The 17,114-nt window shown below is 35.3% G+C and overlaps 1 protein-coding gene across 3 annotated transcripts; it reads left to right on the plus strand.

The window, feature by feature from the left end:
• Positions 1-5,374: 5,374 nt before the first annotated feature.
• On the plus strand, positions 5,375-15,593 carry LOC136231912 (ABC transporter G family member 31). 3 transcript variants are annotated; one of them, XM_066020933.1, is made up of 25 exons: positions 5,375-5,773; positions 5,992-6,112; positions 6,268-6,356; positions 6,597-6,681; positions 7,052-7,214; positions 8,109-8,185; positions 8,291-8,426; positions 8,879-9,180; positions 9,248-9,529; positions 9,833-10,149; positions 10,234-10,394; positions 10,472-10,575; positions 10,665-10,821; positions 10,921-11,105; positions 11,194-11,526; positions 11,632-11,922; positions 12,007-12,090; positions 12,301-12,434; positions 12,553-12,780; positions 13,053-13,224; positions 13,619-13,706; positions 14,085-14,251; positions 14,461-14,756; positions 14,942-15,105; positions 15,190-15,593. In XM_066020933.1, exons 1-23 carry the CDS (start codon positions 5,433-5,435, stop codon positions 14,725-14,727), a joined length of 4,284 nt encoding a protein of 1,427 aa, XP_065877005.1. In that variant the 5' UTR covers positions 5,375-5,432; the 3' UTR covers positions 14,728-14,756; positions 14,942-15,105; positions 15,190-15,593. The 3 variants fall into 3 exon arrangements, with proteins under 3 accessions (XP_065877005.1, XP_065877006.1, XP_065877007.1); XM_066020934.1 differs by having other exon boundaries at positions 15,022-15,105; XM_066020935.1 differs by lacking the exons at positions 13,619-13,706; positions 14,942-15,105; positions 15,190-15,593 and having other exon boundaries at positions 14,461-14,586.
• The last annotated feature ends 1,521 nt before the right edge of the window (positions 15,594-17,114 follow it).

The following is a 17,114-nucleotide window of genomic DNA, read 5'->3' on the forward strand; positions in this document are numbered from 1 at the left end:
ATCAATGCTCTTATTCCTGTCTGATATTATGGTTAGATCTTCAACATCACTAATACATTCCTTCAACCTGGTGAAGAAATAAGTCCATGATTCATTACATTCATTCGGACCAATTCCGAATGCAAGTGGATAAATTTGATTATTACCATCTTTTCCAACTGCAACATACAGAACTCCATCATATTTAACTTTTAAGTGTGTTCCATCTACACATATAACGGGGCGAAGATGTGCTAGAAAACCCCGAATTGAAGCACCAATAGCCATGAAGAAGAATTTAAAATGATTTTCATCGTCAGTTTCAATATGTGTCACCATACCTTGATTAACAAACTTTTATGTCTCACAATAGTCAGGTAACAACATATACGATTCTTTAGGTGAACCACTAGCACTATCTACCGCCCAACATTTTGCTCTCCAAGCTTGCATATAATATAGGTTGATTGAAAAATCTTTTTCAATCTCCCAAATGATGTGACTTGGCCAGTACACTCGATTCTCCATATCTAACCTATCTCTAAGTATGATACCTGCGACTCGTTTCCCCGCTTGCCTATGATGCGGCAATAGTTGTCCACCCCTATCGCAAGTGTGACTGTCGATACTGTCAATTCTTCGTAGCATGAACATATCCGAACCTAGTATGACTCCACCTCTAGCCCACCACTTGCATGTGTCAAAATGTTTGCATCGAACCTCAAACAATGAATTGTTTGATTTGTGCACCTTCCATTCGAACATATTATCAATTGCATATCTCCCAAGTGCATCTTGCAGTTCTCATTTGCTTTTGAAAATACCGTGCGCCTTCAAACCACCCTCATCTAAAGATTCTGTAATATTCATCAGAATAGTCGGTTCCTCTGGTACCTGTGGAACATACCGAAATGGATCCTTTATCCTTCTCCTTCTGACTTCCTCATCAATCTCATTCAAACTTGGTTGACCATTATCAATCGATGGGTCTGAAACAGATTTACCGCGATCATGATCATCATATAAATGATCGTCATTATCATATCCATGATCATCATTATCATATCCATTATCCTCGTTATCATAGCCATGACCATCATTATCATAGCCATGATCATCATTATCATATCCATGATCATCCGCATTCCCTACATTCTCATACCCAAACATTTGATCCTCAATAATATCGTCTAGCCCAAGAGGAGATTGGGTATATGGATGTATGACATGTTTTACAAGAGGCCCACGAGTCTCAAGTTCTATGTTGGGAACACAAGAATTTAATCTGGATGGTTTACTTGGCCCAACATGGTCATTGGTGCACGGTTGCGGTACTTCCGCAACACTTGTTCGTCGTACTTCCGCAACACTTGTTCGTCGTACTTCCGCAACACTTGTTCGCACCAATAGCCATGAAGAAGAATTTAAAATGATCTTCATCTTCAGTTTCAATATGTGTCACCATACTTGGATTAACAAACTTCAATGTCTCACAATAGTCAGGTAACAACATATACGATTCTTACGGTGAACCACTAGCACTATCCACCGCCCAACATCTTGCTCTCCAAGCTTGCATATAAGATAGGTTGATTGAAAAATCTTTTTCAATCTCCCAAATGATGTGACTTGGCCGGTACACTCGATTCTCCATATCTAACCTATCTCTAAGTATGATACATGTGACTCGTTTCCCCGCTTGCATATGATGCGGCAATAGTTGTCCACCCCTATCGCAAGTGTGACTGTCCATACTATCAATTCTCCGTAGCATGAACATATCCGAACCTAGTATGACTCCACCTCTAGCCTGCCACTTGCATGTGTCAAAATGTTTGCATCGAACCTCAAACAACGACTTGTTTGATCTGTGCACCTTCCATTCGAACATATTATCAATTGTATATCTCCCAAGTGCATCTTGCAGTTCTCGTTTGCTTTTGAAAATACCGTGCGCCTTCAAACCACCCTCATCTAAAGATTCTGTAATATTCATCAGAATAGCCGGTTCCTCTGGTACCTGTGGAACATACCGAAATGGATCCTTTATCCTTCTCCTTTTGACTTCCTCATCAATCTCATTCAAACTTGGTTGACCATTATCAATCGATGGGTCTGAAACAGATTTACCGCGATCACGATCATCATATAAATGATCATCATTATCATATCCATGATCATCATTATCATATCCATTATCATCGTTATCATAGCCATGACCATCATTATCATAGCCATGATCATCATTATCATATCCATGATCATCCCCATTCCCTACATTCTCATACCCAAACATTTGATCCTCAATAATATCGTCTAGCCCAAGAGGAGATTGGGTATATGGATTCATGACATGTTTTACAAGAGGCCCACGAGTCTCAAGTTCTATGTTGGGAACACAAGAATTTAATCTGGATGGTTTACTTGGCCCAACATGGTCATTGGTGCACGGTTGCGGTACTTCCGCAACACTTGTTCGCTGTACTTCCGCAACACTTGTTCGCGGTGTCATAGAAACATATAATGGCATCACATCGGGTTTATTCCATCGACAAAACTCTACGAATCCAGTAATATCATTGTCATCCGCTATGGCTGCTAATCTTCCAAAAAGTTTATTTGGACTATATGTTGTGTGCATTGCCATACGTATGTCATGTGAGGTTGCATCAACGTTCAATGAAGCGTAAATTCTCTCTCTTAAAGTTTGATAATCAGTTGGCGTTGAAAAATGGAGCACCTTCGATTGACCACCAATGTATATCATTGTGTCCATGGGCCCCCCTTTTTTCCATTCTCCATCCCAAGAAAGCATACACAAATAAGTATTCGGGGTAGACATATTTCTGCATTTTTCATAAACAATGAATTAATTATATATTATTTGTAACTTAAAGAAAGCTATCGAAACATATCAATGGATATAACATTTGGAACTATAGCTTCGGTCGATATATGTCGATATTGTATTTGATATCGACAAATATCGACATATATCGACATTGAAGACTATAACCTCGGTCGATATATGTCGATATCAAATACAATATCGACATATAACTTCGGTCGATATATGTCGATATCATATGCAATATCGACATATATCGAACAATATTGCTACGATGCAATCTCATCGTCTCTATCGATATTGATCAGAAATCGACAGATATCGACTGACGACCAAGAGACATTTTTTAAGTGCAGTTATTTAATGATCACTTTGTATAGAAGTTCAATAATCTTTTTCGATTGTGAATCTATCATTAAAGCTGAGTGTTGGCTGTTGAGATTCCCCATGAACATTTTCGTGTTTTCTCCTATAAATATACGATTTGTCTGTTCATAATTCTTCATTCTAGTAACTTTCATTTTACCCTCTAGAGTTTAAGATGGAGATAGGATCATCTTCTGCGCCACCACCTCCACCACATGTTGATCTTCCCGAGTTTGAAAAACTCATTTCTGAATTCCAAGGTTCCTTCCGTGATGGTGACACGAAAGAAATCATTAGATTCATGAGAGGCATGGCAAAAACCATGTATTTTGTCTGTGAATCCATGACTGACTATCTTGAGTCAGTCGAGGATGAAAAGAGAAGACTGAAGAAGGAGGTGAAGAATCTCAAAAGGCAGTTGGAGAAAGCCAAAAAGGACTATGCTGGTGTTCTTATGGGTCCTGAATATTTCTAGCTTTTTTTTTAGTTTATGTATTTTGTTTTGTGTTGTTTTTTTGTTCTCATGTGTTTATGTTTTTTGTTCTCATGTGTTTTTTTTACTAATATATATAAAAAAATACAGCTATCAATTTGAATCTTATAGGAACACAACATATATTATTTGGAACATCAGTCGATATATGTCGATATTGTAAATGTTATTGACAAATATCAGCATATATCGACGTTGAAGACTATAACTTCGGTCGATATATGTCGATATTGTATTTGATATCGACAAATATCGACAAATATCAACATTGAAGACTATAACCTCGGTCGATATACGTCGATATCAAATACAATATCGACATATATCGACCAATATCGATACGATGCAATATCATCATATCTGTTGATATTGATCAAAAATCGACAGATATCGACACTGTCGGGGAAAAATATGAAACTGATGTTCAACCAAAATGTATTTTAAGACAATAATGCCACTGTTTTTGGGGTTCGCACGACCAGGAAAAGCAAGAAAAAGGAAGAGAAACAATATACAATGGGTTGTAGAGAAACAAACTGTTAGATCTTAACGATGAATGAACTAAGCTTTAAATCTTTTCAATGGAACTAAAAACCAATGAAAAACTTACATGATTGTATAAATTCTTGTTGTATGAACTGTGAGTTGGATTGATTGTTGTAGTATTCGTAGTCGTTATGTGGATTGTTTTGTTCTTTAGAGAGAGAGAGAGCGCGAGAAAGAGAAAGCGGGGGAAAGACATAAAGTTTTGTTTATGAAGAAGACGATGACAAATTTGGAAGTTATCTGTTGAAATATGCTAGTTTTGGTCATTTATTTAAAAGGAGCTAGAAATGTAAACTAACCTTTTAAAAGGTGCTAGTTTAGTAATTCTCTCTAAAGATAATAGTCTTATATATTTGATTTATGATAAAGGGTAGTTAAGGCATTACATTTTTATTTTAAACAGATTTTGACTCAAATCCAAATTGAATAAGAAAATCTTCATGAGAGTCTAATGACAGAGACTAAACAGTTCACCAAGAAAAATGTTAGAGACTAAATAATTCATCGAGAAAAAGGTTAGAGACTTTACCATGTGTTTTTGAAAATATATGGATTAAATAATTTATCAAGAAAAATATTAGGGAGCTTATTATGTGTTTTTAAAAATACAGAAACTAAATAGTATGTTTTGTTAGAAGACTAATAAATTAATTACTTCTCTTTCTTTTTTTTATGATTGATTTGATCTTTCAGCAGTTTACTAAAAAAAGAAAAGTTGATTTGGCTTAAATTCATGTTTCACACCAATTTTATTTGGCCCTTTATTCATAATATAAGATAGATTTGAAAGAACACCGTTTACACGTGTCATGACCAGTTTGAAGTTTCAATAGCGAAAATGAGGACGAGGAAATAGACGCTACGAAGAATTAACTAACAAACTACAGATTTGTTTTTATTCATTTGACTACTTTGTATGGCAAATACTGCTTCCTGAACATGAGTTGTAAGGGGTAATATAGGTATTTAATTACCCATACTGCTTCCTGAACATGAGTTGTAAGGGGTAATATAGGTATTTAATTACTCTTCAAATTTTCCCGGGGACAGCTACTATTGCGCACTCTCCCTCGCAACTAACGTACTCGCGTATAAGACTCTTTCTCTTCCTTGCAGTGCAACTGATCCTCGTGAATAAAAGAACCACTCACGAACTCTCTCTCTCTTTCTCTCGAGACTGAGAAATTGAAAGAGCCAGCCATGGCCTCGCCTATGTATGGGGCGGAATACTTGGAGCTGCAAATGGATCCTGAGAGGGCGTCTTTTTGTCGGCCATCGAATGCCGATTCGGTGAGGGAAGATGAAGATGAGCTGTTGTGGGATGCAATTAGGAGGTTACCTTCGCAGCGCCAAGGAAATTTCGCAATCTTAAAGCGATCTGAATCGGAGTTCCAGCGAGAAGGAGGAGATGGACGAACGGAGACCGTTGATGTCACCAAACTTGATCGAGCCACTCGGGAACGCCTCCTTAAGAAAGCCTTGGCCACCAACGCTCAAGACAATAACAAACTTCTTTCCGCGGTTAAAGAGCGTCTGAATAGGTAACGAGTTTCCCACGATTTAGTTTTGTCTTTTTTTTCTTCAATTGTGATTCACTCGCACTTCTAACGTTATGATCTTACTTTTTTTTTTCGATGCAAAGTTGAATGATATTCTACTCAAAATTTAGTTTCTAATATCTATCCAGGATCTTCATTCTTTAGTTCACGAGAGTACTTTTTCTCTATTTTTTTTTTATGTTTTACTTTTACCATTACAGAGTTGGACTGGAGGTGCCGAGGATCGAAGTAAGATATGAGCACTTAAATGTCGAGGCTAAAGTGCAAACTGGATCAAGAGCTTTGCCTACATTGCTTAATGTTGTACGCGACACCTTTGAGGTGTGTATATATATATATGGTTGCCTTCTTATTATTGTTATTATTTTTATATATATAAGTATACTTGTGAGTGTGTTTTGTTTTTATTTATCTCTCATTGTTGCCTTCTGTAGTAAGAACTCTGATATGATGTATTACAATGTGAACTAATGCAGGATATACTTACTGGTTTGAGATTGTTTCGACCTAAAAAAAAGAAATTGACCATCTTGAATGATTTAAGTGGCGCGATTAAACCGGGGAGGTAAGTATAGCCTTTCTTTTATCCAGAAATAGTATGAACTTTTGTTTACCTTAATAAAATGATTGGATACATAGTGGAGTTTAATTACCTTGGTTGTGCCTTTAAACATGTAAAATTTCAATCATGCATTTTAAATTTGTCATTTAAACTCGCCCATTATTGCTTTATTTGTTGCTCCATTATAGTTTACTAGTTTTAAAGTTAAGTATGTTTTATTATATTTGTTTTGGTCTATTACAGGATGACTTTGCTATTAGGACCACCAGGCTCTGGCAAATCAACATTACTTTTAGCTCTTGCAGGGAAACTTGAGAAGGAATTAAAGGTTAGTACTTCTCAATGCAATATTAATTATGTACAGTAGCACATACAGCATACAACCTGCCTATCTTTAGTGGCTCACTGAATTTAGTTCGGTATTGCAAAAATCCTCCATCACGACCTTGAGTCTCCTTGCCAATATGGAAAGATCATAATTTTTTTTTTTCCGTTTCTGGTCCGGTAAAAAGTTTTTTGCCTATACGCTGTTATCAATATTTTGCTTCAAAGGCAGCATAAGATAAAAGGATCATATCCTACATGTAAGATGTGAAGAAGATGAGGAACTGCGATGAGTTCATATTGAGTACTATATATTAGATGGTAAATTTTATACAATGTTAATAGCAGAACCTTATTCATGACTAATTTTTCAGAAAACCGGAAATATTACATACAACGGCCAGCCGCTTAATACGTTTTACGTTAGAAGGACCGCTGCATACATAAGCCAAATAGATAATCACATTGCAGAGCTTACTGTGAGAGAAACCTTAGATTTTGCAGCTAGATGCCAAGGTGCAAGTGATGGCTTTGCAGGTTCGTTAATAATGTTTACACATGACTTTCTCTTAAGCACTGCGGAATGATTCTAGATATTCAATCACGTCAAGTGTTCATTCCAATTTCTTCTTACTACTTATACAATTGTAAGCATAATTGTCCAGCATGAGATTGGCCTTCGCTTGAGAATTGAGCATGGTTGTACTCTCTATTGCGCGCTATATATATATATATATATATGTGTGTGTGTATGTGTTGGCATACTTTTTTAGTCAGTGAAGGGGATAAGTAGTGATCCAAATTTTTCAATTCCAGTCAAAAGCTAGGAAATTAGGAAGGGATAATTGTTTGATTAGTTTTTATTATTTGTAAAATTGTAAGTATCATTCATAACTGTGTTTGGTATATAAGCATCAGTGGCATTTTAATTTGCGAAAAATTACAAATCATTGATGAATTAACAGTTATTCTCTGCTTACAAACAATACTTGGATTTTCTAGATACTGGAATGCTTTGTAAAACCAGATATATATTAGCATCTCGGTTATAGTCTGTTTCAGTTCTTAGTACTTCTTATTACGTACTGTTGAAGTGTGATTCTTATTACGTACTGTTGAAGTGTGTCTTTCATGGTTCTAAAATTTCTCAATTATTGTTTCAATACTCATCAATGACTATTTATTCATCTTTTCACTTAGTTCCTTGATTCAGAGCTGCATTGTTCTTGACATTATCAAGCAGCATTCTGTAAATTAAGTCCACAATCCAATAAGAAAATGGAAAACAGAAGGAAAACAACTTAGCAAAGCAAAGCTCAAATTTATATTTCATCAACTATTTACGGACTTTATTTTAAGATAGGCAAATAGCTGATGCTTGGCATGCTGCTAATTGACGGTTGTCCTATTATAAACTGCCTGTTTTTCCAGCCTATATGCAGGATCTTGTTCGTTTAGAGAAGGAAAGGAACATACGCCCCAGTCCGGAGATTGATGCGTTTATGAAGGTCATCATCTAAATTTTACAGCTCTATGCCTACTTTTTTTTTTTTTTTTTGTTTACGAGTCTAAGGTTATCCTGATTGAATATTTTTGATAATTGCAATGGGCAGGCTTCTGTTGCTGGTAACAAGCTTACAACGGACTATGTGCTCAAAGTGCTTGGTCTTGATATATGTTCAGAGACAGTAGTAGGCAGTGATATGCTGAGAGGTGTTTCTGGCGGTCAGAGGAAAAGGGTTACCACTGGTCTCTCTCTCCTTTGTGTACAATGCGTGTCACTGCATAGTTTCTAAAAATCACTACACAATTACTTGAAAATATAGTTTGAGATATTCTTTTTCCTTCTATCTTTTTCTCTCCTGGGTGCACAAGTTGATGAATGAATCCACAATTAAGGTTTTCAGACTTATTCAACTTTTTTAGAATGAAGGCTTAGTGTTGATGTTGCTGTTGAGACAGTATTTTCACATACATTCCTTTGACCTTATACTTATTTCTGGTACTCGATTATATGACTCTGGCTTCAACTTATATCTCAAGTTGTCAACCCAAACCTTGCTAACGATGCATGCCAGTTGTAGAACCTAGTATCTGTTTTGTGCTTGATTATTAGTTGCAGATCTAAAATTTGGTCGATAGCGGTAGGTTCTCTGAATTGCTTTTGTCAAATTGATGATAGCTGTTACATAATCATGCAGGAGAGATGATTGTTGGGCCAAGGAAAACCTTGTTTATGGATGAAATATCAACTGGACTTGATAGTTCCACGACTTATCAAATAGTAAAATGTATTGGGAACTTTGTTCATCAAATGGAAGCAACTGTACTGATGTCTCTTCTTCAGCCTCCACCGGAGACATTTGATCTGTTTGATGATTTGGTAGTGTTATCAGAAGGTTACATGGTATACCAAGGCCCTCGAGAAGAAGTTTTAGAGTTCTTTGAGTCATTAGGTTTTCGACTAACACCGCGGAAGAGCATTGCAGATTTTCTACAAGAGGTATTGTCTTGAGATGCTCCTCCAATTCTATATTCCGATTGGTGTGCCTAACAGAAGTTGTCACCAGGTTACCTCAGAAAAGGATCAAGAACAGTACTGGGCTGATCCTTCAAAGCCCTATGTGTACATGCCAGTTCCAGCAATTGCAGAAGCATTAAAGGTTTCTAGGTTCGGAAAGTCTGTGGAACGTATTCTTTCTGTGCCAATTGACAAATCCAAGGGTCATCCTTCAGCTCTGTCAAAAACGAAATATGCTGTGTCGAGGTGGGAGCTCCTGAAAGCGAGCTTTGCACGAGAAGTTCTGCTGATCAGGAGGCACACTTTTCTTTATGTTTTCAGGACATTGCAGGTATTTTTTGCTTATGAATACATGATTTTCATGGGCTTTTTCACTTTTTCATTTTATTGAAAAATGGTAAGCCAATATTTGTTATGTAATCCATACAGTTTATAGCGTATGTGAGAAACATCCGATATTTCTATAGAGAATGACGCTAATAGTTTCTCCTGTTTGCATCATTTGGATTTTTTTCCAACTGTTGTTTGCCAGTATTTATTATCTGAGTTACATATAATCATATAGGTAGGCCTTTGATTGCAGTTTTAGTTCTTTTCTTTTTTACATGTATTTAATGACTCATGTGTGCTACAGGTCTTCATTGTTGGATGCATTACTTGCACAATTTTCTTGCGAACAAGATTGCATCCCACAGACGAGGAAAATGGGAAGCTTTATCTCTCTTGCCTTTTTTATGGGCTGGTGCACATGATGTTCAATGGATTTACTGAACTCTCACTTTTAATATTTAGAATGCCAGTTTTTTTCAAGCAACGTGATAATCTCTTCCATCCTGGATGGGCATGGTCTGCCTCTAGTTTTATTCTGCGTATACCCTACTCAGCTATTGAAGCTTTTGTATGGTCTTGTGTAGTATACTATACTGTTGGTTTTGCCCCTTCTCCTGGGAGGTACCCCTAGTAATTTACTTTCTTAGGCGAGAATTTTTGTTCTCCTTTTCTCATTGTATTCACCAGCTTCTGTTCATGGTGCAGGTTCTTTCGGTTCATGCTTTTACTCTTCACAATGCACCAAATGGCATTGGGTCTCTTTCGGATGATGGCTGCAATAGCAAGAGATATGGTTCTGGCCAACACATTCGGATCAGCTGGTTTGTTGGTCGCCTTCCTATTGGGCGGATTCATCATTCCTAAAGGTGAGTTCAACATCTCCTTGTGATGATTTTATGTTTATTTCTGATCAATGATTCAATTACTTGATAATTTTCACCAGAGTCAATTAAGCCCTGGTGGGTTTGGGGATTTTGGGTGTCACCATTAAGCTATGGACAACGAGCAATTTCTGTCAATGAATTCCTTGCAGATAGGTGGATGAAGGTGTGTTCTTTTGCATAGAGAATGCACTCGTGATTTTACTGTTTGTTATTGTTATACATTCAAAATATATTAATCGGAACACCTTTTAGAGGTCTGCTATTGGGAATGATACAATTGGATTCAATATTCTTCACGGGAGTAGTTTACCCACGAGTGATAAGTGGTATTGGATTGGTGTTGGTGTTTTATGGCTCTATGCGCTGCTTTTCAACATCATTGTGACATGGGCCTTAACATTCCTTAACCGTAAGTTCATATGAATCCTTTTATGCCTGTACTGTAATCTATTATAATTTTCTTTCTAAAAAAGCCTGATCTAACTCTACTAGCGTTGGTGTATCACAGCTCTTAAGAAGGCTCAATCAGTGGTTGAACCAGTTGATGAAAGTTCTTCTGGAAGTGAAGGACAGGGGCCTAAATTGAAACAAACAGTTGGTCAGGAAGGTGGAAAAAGTAAGGGAATGATTCTTCCTTTTCAGCCATTGACAATGACTTTCCATAATGTCAATTACTTTGTTGATATGCCGAAGGTTGGTGCTTGCATTTCAGTTTTGGCACCCTCGAATTGTTCATATGCATAGCTCTTGATGTCTGAATGTTATTACTTGATCTTCCCAGGAAATGAAAAAACAGGGTGTCCCAGAGTCAAAGTTGCAGCTTTTGTCAAATGTGAGTGGAGTATTCTCACCCGGTGTTCTGACTGCATTGGTTGGGTCAAGCGGAGCAGGAAAAACTACTTTGATGGATGTGCTTGCTGGTAGGAAAACTGGAGGATATATAGAAGGGGCTATCAAGATATCAGGTTACCCAAAAGAGCAAAAAACATTTGCTAGAATCTCAGGATATGTTGAGCAAAATGACATACATTCTCCTCAAGTTACAGTCGAGGAGTCTCTTTGGTTTTCTTCAAGTCTTCGGCTCCCAAAAGAAGTTACCAAAGAACAAAGACATGTGGGTTGTGCAATAATTTGGATATGTGCATTGGCACACTTTTTGTGTATGTTAACTTATGTCTAGTAATGCTTATCTTGAGAGTTCAACTACAATATATTGCAGGAGTTTGTTGAAGAAGTAATGAGATTGGTGGAGCTTGACAATTTAAAGAAAGCTCTAGTTGGTTTGCCAGGTAGTAGTGGTTTATCAACAGAACAGAGAAAGCGATTGACAATTGCAGTTGAGCTTGTTGCAAATCCCTCCATTATTTTCATGGATGAACCAACGTCGGGGCTTGATGCAAGAGCTGCAGCAATTGTTATGCGAACTGTTCGAAATACTGTTGATACTGGAAGAACAGTTGTTTGCACCATTCATCAACCCAGTATTGACATCTTTGAGGCATTTGATGAGGTTAGCTTAATAGTTTTTCTCCGTAAGAAAGTAATTTGAAAGCTATACATCCATCTTACATTCTGGTTTTGTTTTGGAGGGCAGTTACTTCTCATGAAACGAGGGGGCCGGGTTATATATGGTGGGAAGCTTGGTACACAATCAAAGATTATGGTCGACTATTTTCAGGTACACAGAATCATCATCCAAAATGACTCCTTCCAACTACAAAGTCTTTGCTTATCATTTTTGTCAAACGTGGACTTTGTAGCTATTAGCTCTAAAAGAAATTAAGATGATCATATAAACTCTTGATCTCAACAGTGTCAAATTATTATTCTGTGCTGTAAAAGACAAAAAGTAGTACTTTGATATCTCAAATTCTTCTTCCTTATCTAGCAAATTGGTGGAGTCTCTCCTATTCCTGACCGCTACAACCCTGCAACCTGGATGCTTGAGGTTACTACCCCTGCCGTTGAAGAGAAAATTGGTGCAGACTTTGCTGAATTATACGCAAAATCTGAACAATACAAGTAATCCAAGCGAAGCATTAATTGTTAAACTGCTAGCAAGTTATTTTCCAATCATGTCTTGTTTATTCACATAGTAACCTTATTCGAATGAGCAAGTCTTTTTCTGTCCTTGTATCAGGGAAGTAGAAACTTCAATTAAGCGTTTCAGTGTTCCACCTGCTGACTCACAACCATTAAAGTTCGATTCCACCTTTGCACAAGGTCCAGCGACTCAATTTCAGATTTGCCTTAAAAAAGAAAATCTTGTATACTGGAGAAGTCCAAGATACAACGCCATGAGAATACTTTTTACTATAATAGCTGCATTGTTATTCGGCTCCATATTTTGGGATATTGGTTCCAAAAGGTATGAGTTTTACCAATATATCCTTCCTTTTGCCAAGAACAATCTTTTAAATAGTACATCTAGATCTCAGTTTTTTCAAATCTTCTTAGTTGCGTCTTTCGTACTTAGCAGAAATTAACCAGCTCACACCTTATATATGCCATGTCGATGTTTATCAACCTGTTATATATCATAATATAGATGATCTTAATATGTTTACTGCTTTATTTTTTAATGCAAATGTTCAATATTTGGCAATGTATTAAACAAGACGATATTAAAACGTTTGGTAGGGGGTCGACAAAATCTTTGTTTATGGTCATGGGAGCTCTTTATTCTGCTTGCATTTTTGTCGGGGTTAATAACGCTTCCTCAGTACAACCAATAGTTTCTATTGAGAGGACCGTATTCTATAGAGAAAAAGCAGCTGGGATGTACTCTCCTTTGTCCTATGCGGCAGCCCAGGTAATTAATTTATAGTGTCATCTATGAGAGAAATTTTCTAGCAAATTACCACTATTTTACAACTTTTGGCAACATTGTTTAATTTATTTTTAATATAATAAAATAATTTAGTTTCTTACTATTTTTATGTATTTTTTATGACTATTTATAATTAAAATAAATTATAGATAAGGTAATGATTTGTGTGGTCATGGTGTCAACTTTTGATTTGCTTGGAGCATTTTTTAATAAAATTACCAAAAATAATGTGAATGAGTGTTGAAATAAAATATTATATTTTAGTATGATATCTTGAGTTTTGATAATTTTTATAACACCCTCTATTAGAGATGCTCAGATGCAATACTTCTTATAGTAATATTTAGTAATTAATTAAACATTCTCGACACAACAGGGTATTGTGGAGGTCCCATACATTTTCGTGCAAACAATTATATTTGGCGCCATCACATATTTCATGATTGGTTTTGAAAGAACAGCTGGTAAGATTTTTAATTTAATTCATAACATACATTCATGCACCCACAGTTATATGCTACTAATATAAAATACATTCATAAAACATAAAAATCATTGAATTTTACATTCTATTAATACTATCAAATCAAAGAAAATTCATTTAAACAAAAATTAGCGAAATGTTGACCTGAAAGTTTTTAATTGTATCATCGTTTTTTTTATCATAATAAATTAGGATCAAATATACATTTTCATGTGATTATTTCATCAAAATTTTAATGGATCTTCTTTAATTTTGACATCAGTATTAGTATAATACAAAACAGTCCCCAATTTTAGTTAGTGAACATTTTGCTTTGTTCCCCTCAGTTCATTAATGTGATATCTCTGTTATCTCGCAGGCAAATTTTTCATGTACTTGTTGTTCATGTTTCTCACGTTCACGTACTTCACATTTTATGGCATGATGGCTATTGGTCTCACGCCTTCTCAACACATGGCAGCTGTTGTCTCCTCTGCATTTTATTCTTTATGGAATCTTCTCTCAGGTTTTCTTATCCCAATGCCGGTTAGTAACCTACTTTACCTAATTGGGCATGCTTTCATTCAAGTTTCTGACGCTTTTTTTTATGATTAGTAGCCTATTCTTTTCTATACAATAAAATAATAATAATAAAACTAATTGATAGTACAAGTTTTTATCGATGGGTTAACAAGTTTTCTGGAAATATGCTTTTGAAAATAAGCATAACTGAATTTTGACTTGTGTTATTTCAGAGAATCCCAGGATGGTGGATCTGGTTCTATTACATTTGCCCAATTGCTTGGACTCTAAGAGGCGTTATAACTTCTCAGCTTGGTGATGTTGATGACATAATTGACGAACCAGGATTCAAAGGCTCTGTTAAAGAATATTTGGATGTTACTTTTGGGTTCAAACGTAATATGGTTGGACCTTCAGTAGCAGTGCTTTTTGGCTTTTGTGTCTTGTTCTTTTGTGTATTTGCATTCTCGGTGAAATTCCTCAACTTCCAGAGAAGATGAGCAGTGGAAACCAGATTGCCCTGGATTAGGTGAGAAGATGACCACTGAAATTTCTCAACTCTTAACAGCATCTTTTTGGTCTTCCAGAACCAATTGCAAATACCTACTAGTCAAGCTTGCATTGAATTGCAGATAAATATTTATTATGGGTGGTTCTCATTTTTTTCATTGCATTTTATTAATTTAAATATTATTTAATTAATTCAACTATCAGGATTTTGCCCTACTAGTTGATTCCTTACCAGCAACTTTGGGTAATAACAAGGATCCTATATCAATATTTTACTACGACAGAGTTTCCAATGAAGCCTAAACTCTTGGCTGAGGCTGAATGAATTGGCGAGAGATGGAGTTGGCAAAATTGGGATGAAATTTTGGGTATGTTTTGAATTGGTATTCTGCTGAAAAGCTTGCATGTGACTTATCTGTTTTATGTTTCTCATTCTTCTTCAAATGTTGCAGATACATTTGCTAAAAATTCTGCAGGTGGACTTGGTAATACAAACAGTTACAGTTTCCGCTCCTAGCCCTCCTACTCCTACTGTGTTACCAAAAAGAATGGACTGCTAAGATGCTGCCACGTAAGCATCCAAACGAGATTGGATCAGTCCGATTTGGGACTAGAATAAAAATTTGGCTAAAAAAAGGATCCCATAAAATCAGTTTAGTTAGGATTGATTATCGTCTTCTCTTTTATTTTTTTTTTGGATGTTCTTTATTTAGATAAGGATTAGGTAGATCTCCCACTCTTGACTCACGTAATACGGATTTTAACTAGTTTTTGATCCGTGTATGTACAGATTCTAATAATCAAAATTAATGACACAAATGTATTATTTATATTAAATTTTGTTATTTTATTTTTACATTTTCTTTAAATATTATAATATATTAAATTAGTTTGATTAATGAATATATGTAGTTATAAGGCAAAAAAACATTATTACGCCATGATCTTTCACTTTTTAGTTTATTAAGTTATCTTTGATTTGGATACATTAAGTCTCTTATCATTTATTTTTAGTCTCATTAAGCCACTGCTTACCAAATTAATAAGTTGTCAACATCTAATTCTGTTAAAAAGACGTTATTAATTTTATATGTATTTAAAATTATTAAATATATATATATATATATATATATATATATATATTACAGTTTGAATTAAAGTTTTTACTGTTTTTCTATAACCATATTACACATCCAAAACTAAAATGAATAACACTCGAGTTTTATGTTCAAAATTGATTTTTTTGATCATCAAAGGCTTAATGTGATAAAAAAATAAAAGATCAACGGCTTAATGTATCTAAATAAAAGATCAATGATTTAATGAATCAAACAATGAAAGATTAAAGATCTAATGATGTTTTTTTGTCTAGTTTTAATGTTAACTAGTTTTTGACCCGTGCGATGCACGGATTCATCTTAATATATAAATATTAACAAAAAAATATAATTTAATAATTTCAATTAATGATATAAAGGTGCTATATAAATTAAATATTATAGGTAAATATAATAATATAATTAAAATTAATATATTATATATTATATTAAATTTTTTATCAGTAAAAAATAATGAATTGACACCTCAGCTCCATCGTTACTGTTTTATATTATATATAGATATGCAGAGAATTATAGAGATTTTAGGGATTAATTTAAATTATGTAGAACTTTTAGATATAGATATGCAGAGAATTAGAGAGATTTTAGGGATTAATTTAAATTCTGTAGAATTCTTAGATATAGTATGGATAAAATAATCTTTTTATAAATAAATATAATAATATAACTAAAGTTAATATATTATATTTTATATTATATTTTTTATCAGTAAAAAATGAGGAAGTGACACCTCAGCTCCATCGTTATTGTTTTATATTATATATATATATATAGATTTCGTATAATTAAACCCTAGACCTGCGCTGCTCCTCCTGTGGCGGCTCCGCCAGCGGCGGCGTCTACACCTCGTACTCCACCAGCGATGGCCTTTTCAGGCGGCGACATCCCTTATCATTCTTTTCAATTTCATAATTGCGATTGTGGATGGCGTGATGATTGTCATAAATCTCCTGATCGATTGAATCTCGCTCCACATATCTCTTGGGGTTTCTTTCTCTTTGATCCTGCTGCATTATGGATCTTATGAGGAACGTTTAGGACCTTTTTGCTGAAATTGAGGTTAAATCTCAATCAAAAACCTCCTTCGATTCTGTGCATCCGATCGATAACGATTTGCAATCTGATCCCTTCTTTGGAAAATCTGCTTCAACTTCGATCCCTCCTAAGATTTCAGCCTCCTTCGTTGACGCATTAAAAAGATCAAATGGTAGAACTTACCTGTTATCTAAATCTACGGATCGTGCAGTCATCTCTGA

Source organism: Euphorbia lathyris, chromosome 6 (assembly GCF_963576675.1).
Source record: "Euphorbia lathyris chromosome 6, ddEupLath1.1, whole genome shotgun sequence".
Lineage (NCBI taxonomy): Eukaryota > Viridiplantae > Streptophyta > Magnoliopsida > Malpighiales > Euphorbiaceae > Euphorbia > Euphorbia lathyris.